An 8,262-nucleotide genomic window follows, 5' to 3' on the forward strand; every position below is an offset into this window, starting at 1 on the left:
TTCAGTAGATATAAATAAACTAGAGGATAAGAAACTATAGACCAAATGCATTATTCTAAAATAGTAACGTTTTTGGTATTAGCAAGATGGCAGAATTTTTTGTTTGTTTTTTCTTAGGTCCCTTCTCTGGGCTCCTGAAAGCAAAGCATGGAATCTGCTGCCAGAACCGCTTATAATAAAATTGTCCTGTTTATAGGTTTTTGATAAGCTGTTTTTATTCTTGAATAAATAAGAAACGATGCCATTGTCCCCTACAAAATAGCTGAGATTTTACTTGAACAAAATCTGTTTGGAAATGTTAAGCTGGTTTTGCAGAACTAATATGCCTCAAGGTGGTCATTCTCTCTGGATTAAAGCTGTGGAACAATTGTGGCTCCTGTTACAAGGAAAATGACAAAGGGCCATTATGAAAAGGGACAAAAATCTCTGTTCCCAGAGGGGGACTGACAAGCTGAAAGTCCCCCTCTACAAGCCAACACAAAAGCCTGATTGCCTCCAATTGTTTGTTTATGTAAATCAAAGGCAGCCATTAATTCTGCAAGTGGGACTGCTAAGCAACAAAGAAGGTGGCGATTGGCCTGGTTCTTGCTCCTGGGCTGGTGGCAAATCTGACAACTCCTATTGCTTTTATTCTAAGCTCTATCTGGGCACCTTTAGAAAAAGAAGCTGTTATTATGTACTAAAGTAAAAAATTTGTATTCTTGGAGTAAGAGTTGGAACTATAGGACTTGAAGGCAAGAGGACTTATCAAGGATTGATTTACTCAGTTTCCCCAAAGCTCCCTCTAAGTCGGACTCAACTGTCCATCATGACAGATGTTCCAGTGACATTCAGCCAGGTTGAGTGTAATGGGGATACGCCACCTGAAAATGGTAACCGACCAATCACCAAGACAAATGAAGTCAGTGATGTGGATGGCACCCCACCACACTACAGGGTAGAACCTGGTCTTGAAGGTTTACCCACAGAAGGAAACCAGGAGAAAAGTGAAAAATTACAAGGGAAGATGCTGCTCAACTGGTCCAAGGATGAGAAGATTCTTAAAGGTAAAACCTTTTCCTTCTCTTTCATTTGCTTGATTTGATTTATAAACTCACTCAGGGTTCTTTCAATAAACTCTTATGACAAGAATGAGCTGTACATTCTTGCCCTATCCTTGCCCAAATGTGGCCCCTTTTCCTACTGGGGCTGCATAGCATAAGGACAAAACCTCTGCCTCTGGTCAAATTCATACTTATTTGTTTGATAGTTCTGTGACTCTGGACAACTTTCCTAGCCTCTTAAAGACTTCGTTTTCCAGGAGAAGGCAGAATAATAGGGCAGACGCTTGTCGGGTTGTTGTGAGGCTTACTCAGTGTTGGTTGAATGTTAGCTACTGTTATTTATTATTCTATGGACAGTCCCATTATTATTTCAGCAAAAGGAATTCAGAATTTCAAGTTTTCCTTCTATATATACCATAAAGTGTTCGAATAATGCTTATATATCTTAGATATTAAAGGAAGATTATCGTTATGTTTATAAATAAAAGGAACCAATGAAAAAATGAGATGGAAGGATAAAATAGTTATTTTTAGTGATCACATTTAAAAATCATAGAATCTCCTTAGAGTCTAAATTACTAACGTATTTAACCTTGAACTACTTAAGTATTAAAATGTTAATCTTGTGTGTTTTTTCTCCCAGAAAAACCAGAAGAGAATCTCTTTATTGTTCATAAGGCCATCACAGATCTTTCTCTCCAAGAAACAAGTGTCGATGAAATGACATTCAGAGAAGGTAAGAGGCAATTATCTCCATTTTGTACACAGAATTTGTTTGACTAGATATGGATGACAGCTATGGCATGGGATGTTGTGTGAGTGTGGTGTTGAGAAAACAATCTAGACAATGTCTTCCAAAACTCAAAGCTTCTATAGGCAGATGAGGAAGTCTTGATTATCTGTGGGTTCCAACCTTAGGAAGTATTCTAGAAGCTTCGAGATTGAGACTGCATGGATTGGTATAACTGATTGGCACACTTTGACCTGACAATACATCTGTCTCTTAATAAGTTAGTCCACTAAATCAACCTTTAAAAAAATTTTTATTTAGTATCTCCAAATCTGTGTGAGGCAACTTGTTAAGTGTAAATGTTTCCAAAATGGGTTTATTCTAAAAATTTACCATTACATGCAGTTTAAAATAATACACATTTATTTGATCTGAAGGTAAATTCCAGGCTTCTCATATAAACACAGAATGGTTACCTAATTCTTGTCAAAGAAATTTCCCAGGTGATAAAGTTAATTTTAATTTTTTCCCCCAGAAAATGGGAGAATAAAAATAACATTAATTTTTAAGTGAATATATTATATTTTAAATAAACTCAAGAGACTAAGAGACACACAACCTTTTAGACTTCTCTTCTAAGGAGACACTTACACTCAAGGAATTTCCAAATACAGAGAAAGATAAAAATCTATTAATTAATCATTTCTGTCTTCTTTTGCAGCCATAAGCGTCTTATTTCAAAATTGAAGTCAGCTTGTTAGACCTAAGCAATTTAGTTTAGTTAGGACCTTATTAGAAAAAATATTGACAAGATTATTGGTTGAATTATTAGAACATCACATAAAATAGTAGATTCCAAGGAAGACATGGATGTGATTGGCAGTTTCCCGGGTTTGCCCACTTTGCCTGGACACCTCTCGGACTGTCTGCTGGCCACATGCAGTGGTCTGCTGTGCAGACACTTAAGGAAGAATGTAGTAAGCAGCAGGCATTGCCAAGCTCTTACAGTATCACCAGTAATTTATCAGACTTAAGCCCCTATGAAATGAGCTAAATCTCTTTGCCCTAATCTTTGTGCTTCCAGTGTAGCTTTTGAAGGCAGGGATCTCAATCTTCCACCTAGAGCCCCTTTCAAATTTCTAATCCAGAAGCCCAGTGGAGACAATAGTTTTCTAGGGTCTTTCATTTTTATCAAACAGAGAACAAAAGTAGTCTGCATCTTTAAAGTGGTGGGTCTCAGGGTGAATTTTCCCTGAGTGGATCCTTTTGTGATGGGTGGAACACATGTTTTTTCTGTAAGCTACAGGTATACATTTTGTTGTCTTTTTCCCCACAATGGCAAGCAGCTATAAAGTCTCCAAAGAGAATACTCCTGGGTTAAAAAAATAGAAAGATGCTAAAAATATTGAGGAAAAACCTATCATTTAAATTCAACAAGTAATTTTATGCCTGACAACTCCATACCTGAGTCCTGAATATGAGCAAAAAGATCATTTTATTTGATTCTTGTGGGAAAGAAAACAAATCAAAGCTCAACGCTCTAATGCATATTTATTCATAGTGTGAAGAACATGGGCTGGGCACCTGTTCAAAACTAGTTAGAAGTAATAATCCATCTTCAATTCTATCTTTTTTTTGGTAAGTTTACAATTTGACTCCTATAGTTGGGAAAACATAAAATAAAAAGAGAATGAAAAATCTTTGATGGGAATGAACTTGTGAACATCTTTCAGTGAAAATAGAAACTTGTGGAAGGGAAGGGCAACGAGAAACGTCGTCCCTCACTTTAGCTAAAGACTCATATAGTGTTGAAAGGGAACAGTGAACCCAGGCCTGAATCATGCACATTACAGACTGAAGCTTCCCACACAAGTCTGCTGGAGCAAAAGCTCAGAGAACTACCTCTACTCTCTTATAATTAATACTTTTTTGGATTCTCAATGAATATTGTTGAGAATATCCTGATATGATCTGTTTGTAAAGAGAAATTTGCAATGAATTAAGTCATAACATGGGACCAAACAACTTAAATTAATTAATTGTCATTAGGGACATGTCTAAAACAACAGGCCAACCTAGCACTCAGTAGACATGACCTCAATATTATTTTTAAATCTTGGCTCTATAGGAATTCATGGCAGGTATTAGACTAAAGCTTGTGTGCTTTGGTGGGTCTGACTTAGCCTCAGCTTATGACTTCTGACCATCTGTGCTCCTCTCCTCCTCCTGCAGCTGGCACTTGAGACCAACTCTGAGAAGAGTGGTTGCAAATACTGAATGTGCTACTCTGAGCATGACAAGACGTGGGCAGTCATTGTTTTTATTATTGGAAAAAAACCTTTTTTCCCAGGGAGATTTTTTTTTTTTTTAAATTTTCCTTGAGGTGTGTGTGTGTGTGTGTAAGATATAGGTCCAAATATTTATTTTACATATTCACATCCAGTCATGACAGTCTAGACAAGATTTTTAGAAGTGTGTCTCTCAGGGGATACAGCCTCACTCAGTACAGTATCCACAACAACAACAACAACAAATCCACAGTCAAGTGAGGCTGAGTGGCCCACTTTCTAGGAGGTTTACAACATTCGTTAGCATTTAAAAGGCTTGGATAAACTCTGAAGACGCTTGCTTAACTGTGTTTAATGCAGTGTTTTCCAAACTAGTTTGATGAAATAGCCCATTGTATTGTATAAAATATTCATGACCCACAAAACAATATTTCATAAAACATATGTGGGGGAACGGTTGTCCAGAAAAATAATTTGGAGAATGACACCTGAGTATCTGGGAACCTGTGCACATCTCAACTACCAATTGGTTTTGCTCCAGGGCATCAGTGGAAGAAGATTCCTCGGAGCAGCAGCCAGGAAGCAAGCGCACAGAAGGACGAGCTTGCGGGGCAGCCTCTGGGGGAGAGAGGAGGCGAGGGCAGGAAGCACACAGTCTACCAGGCGACAGCAATCGAGTGGCTGGGCTTTCGGAAACCTCGCCAAGTCCATGTGCTGCACCACGAAGAGGAAGGGGTTTGGGACGAAGAAACGAACAATGAAGATGATGATGAAGATGAAGTTCGAGTGATAGAATTTCGGGGAAAGAATGAAGAAGGTTCTCGCATAAAAGGGGAAGGTGACCCAAGTGAGGACTCCCCACTGAGCAGCCCCAGCTCCCAACCTGTGACGCCTGATGAGCAGCCAGCTTTGGGGAAGAAGGGTGATATTTCCAGAAATGCTTATTCCAGATACAATACAATATCCTACCGGAAAATCAGGAAGGGGAATACCAAGCAAAGAATTGATGAATTCGAGTCTATGCTGCATTTATAACCTAACTGGATCTGAGACGTCCTCAGGCGCCTAAAGCAAAAGCTAATTCTGTTTTCCTTGAAGGCCTCGTTCGGCTCTCCCCCTTAGAGGTGTGGAAGCTTTCTTGCTGTTTCGCTGTAGGAGAGTGTGGAAATAACCCTAGGCAAAAGTCAGGCCGGTAGCTTCAAACCAAAACCCTTTACATTCATTAGTGGACATTTGCTTTTTAAAACTTCACTAACATAGCATTATGCGATAAGCCCTGAACAGCCAGAGCCCCTGGGAAATCTGGCATGATTTGGCTTTATAAAGGAGCAGTGCTGGGAAATGCAGTCATTAAATGAAAGAGACCTGTTTGAGACGATTCCTATATTTCTTTTGGGGTCTTTCTCCCTATACCTGAGGCGGATAGAAAGTCTGTTGTTAACCCTTTCTTAACTTTTAAACACTATTTTATAGACTCTGGCAATAAACTTTTCAAAATACTTTGCCTTTCCTATTATCTTCGAAAAATGTTTTAAGTGGTTTTCTTGGCACCTGCAGAGTGAAAATTCTGTATAGGCTTCTTCCTCAGTGTTACCATTCACTGAATTTCCTCACCAGAGGAGCGGAGCGATTGTTAGTCAGGAGAATTCTGTTTACTGAATGTTGCCTTTATGCTTTCAAGATGAATTACATCCATTGTGAGGTTGGTACAGGGAGAGGCTATAAGATTGGTGGGCAATAGACTAAAGAGTTATATTGGATAGTTTTATTTCTGTGACAGAAAATAAAATATTGTCTAGCAAAATTGAAGTAATTAAGAATGAAAATGAGAGCTTTAGCACATTTTAAAGAAAATACCTCCTCTTTATGATCACACTTTCCCTTATTAATAATATCTCAGAATAATTTTCTTTCCTTAGAAACCTGAGACAACTCTAGTCATAACTGTACTAGTTATTATGAAAATGGAAATAATTATCTTAGAATATTCTCAAAGTGGAGTGTGAGCATGCATTTTTAGTGAGAAAGCCCTGATAGTTGTTGGGAATATATAATTTACTGAACCTCAGCCAAAATCAAGATGCTTAAAATTGTGCTTATGGAGTTTCATCAAACCAATGTGTCAAACAATGTATTGAATATTTATGCAAAGGGAGAGTCTGTATTTATATAGATTTCTTAGATAGTTTCATAATTTTTTATTTCATGCTTCCATATATATTATCCAGTATTTTCTGTCACCACAGAAAATATATTTTTTGGCCCTGCAAATAAAAAGACAATTCTTTATTGTCTGAATGTAATACAGTCTTCATTGTACTCTTCAACCCTTTGTTTATTTCTTTTTCATTTTGTAAAATACCCTGGTTTAGCCCTTCTTAGTTTATTGCTTATTTATGTGTAAAAATTCCCACACATTCTAATGGCAATTTCTTTAATTCTTCCTGGTCATATATTTCCATAGTATCATATACTATTTATTTAGTGGTTACAAGACTAAATTTTAAATTAAGATCACAGTGTTCCTCTTATTCTTTCAAACAGATACTTCGCAAATTGACCATATAAATGTTCTGACACCCTTAACCTGTAGATTTCTTTCTTGACAAGTCAAGTTTTCAGAATACAGTTAGGAAAATCAGGTCTTTACTGATAAATTTAGGTAGAAAATTGATGCACTAGGACAATTTCCTGTTTATTTAAATCCTCTAAACCTGTCCATCAGGACAACCTATTTTGTTTTCTGAATTACTGATGACCCCCTACAGTTTTCTACTTAACCTCAAAGCTCAGTATTGTCTTAGCTGTCACAGGACAGAACCATATTGTTAATCGACCATCAACAGAGCCTGTATTTTAAATTATTCCAGAGGAGGTGATGATGTGATGGTGGGTCTATGGCCATGTGATGTGGTCAAGCAGGTAGCTCTTCTGGGACTCCAACATATATATATGTAACCCTGGCCTTTTTAGCTTTGTGCTCCTTTATGAGATGATTAACCAACCAGAAAGATTTTGTCAACAAAGACTTTTTCAGGATTGTATATTCAATGAGTAAACACATAATGCTTCTGGATGAGACAATGTAGTTGTAAAAGAGCACTGAAACTATCCTTTAAAAAAAAAAAAGAAAAAAGTTTTTATTAATTTTAGAGAGAGAGGAAAGGATTGGGAGAGAGAAACATTGATGGGCTGCCTCCTGCATGGCCCCCACCAGGGATAGAGCCTGGGCATGTATCCTGACTAGGAATTGAACCAGTGACCTCTTGGTGCATGGGAGGACACTCAACCAATTGACCCACACTGGCCAGGGCTATAACTATTCTTTGGCATTGCCCAATGCTGCCATCTTACTTTAAGGTCACAGTGATAGGTAGCTGTTTGATTCTTTGTAACCTAGGAAAGACAAGGGTCTGGTTCAGACTGCATGAAGGATATTATCATATTTGAAATTCATATGGGGCATATTAAGATACAAACTGGTAACTACACCAGAAAGTTCACCACTTTTGTGATTCATAGTTCAGGGTTGGAAGGACTCTGGTACCTGGTAGAAAGGAGAATTGATTTATTGTGAGAATGCTATTTCTTACATGACTTTTTATTTTCCTTGGTTGCTGGGTGAACAGGAATTAATAACAGCTTTATTTCTCTGTCAATTTTAAATCATCCTTAATATAAGGCTAACTTTGAAGACATAGAATATGTCACAGTCTATCTAGTAACAAATTAACTAAAGAACTTCTGTGTCTGACTTGCTCTCAATAAAAATGTGTGTGCTTGTTTTTGGTGCCCAGATTTTATTTTCTTTAGCTGCCCTTTAAAATTGAGAAAGAACCCTTGCATATCAGCAGTTATTAAGACGATCAATAAATGCTGCTTCAGAAATCAAGAGAACGTTATTCTAACTCATTTACATTATTTATTTCAAAAGGTCTTAAAATGATTGTATATGAAATTGTACAAAGAATGTCTAATGGGTAGTATGTAATGTTCATGAAATTTTTCTATTATTTTTACATTTCTATTATTTCTATTATTTTAGATGCATCTTAACTCCAAAACTTGAAAACATATATATCTTTATAGTCATCAAGGTAATACATGTAAACTATGGCAACATTTACAGTATAATTTTTTCTGCATATTTACATGGGGTAGTACTTTTGGTACACTTTCAAATGGCGAATGGACATTTAAG

General features: G+C 37.1%; 1 protein-coding gene across 1 annotated transcript; it reads left to right on the plus strand.

Moving 5' to 3' along the window:
• Positions 1-329: 329 nt before the first annotated feature.
• Positions 330-7,951, plus strand: ERMN (ermin). The gene is made up of 3 exons (XM_081143527.1): positions 330-1,046; positions 1,687-1,779; positions 4,603-7,951. Exons 1-3 carry the CDS (start codon positions 809-811, stop codon positions 5,094-5,096), a joined length of 825 nt encoding a protein of 274 aa, XP_080999653.1. The 5' UTR covers positions 330-808; the 3' UTR covers positions 5,097-7,951.
• The last annotated feature ends 311 nt before the right edge of the window (positions 7,952-8,262 follow it).

The sequence above is a fragment of the Miniopterus schreibersii genome (assembly GCF_964146895.1).
Source record: "Miniopterus schreibersii genome assembly, chromosome: 7".
NCBI classification, from domain to species: domain Eukaryota; kingdom Metazoa; phylum Chordata; class Mammalia; order Chiroptera; family Miniopteridae; genus Miniopterus; species Miniopterus schreibersii.

Coding starts and splice junctions, on each gene's coding strand:
- ERMN (XM_081143527.1), top strand. CDS start 809: ATGACAGATGTTCCAGTGACATTCAGCCAGGTTGAGTGTAATGGGGAT. Junction 1,047..1,686: donor GGATGAGAAGATTCTTAAAG/GTAAAACCTTTT, acceptor TTTTTCTCCCAG/AAAAACCAGAAGAGAATCTC. Junction 1,780..4,602: donor TGAAATGACATTCAGAGAAG/GTAAGAGGCAAT, acceptor GTTTTGCTCCAG/GGCATCAGTGGAAGAAGATT.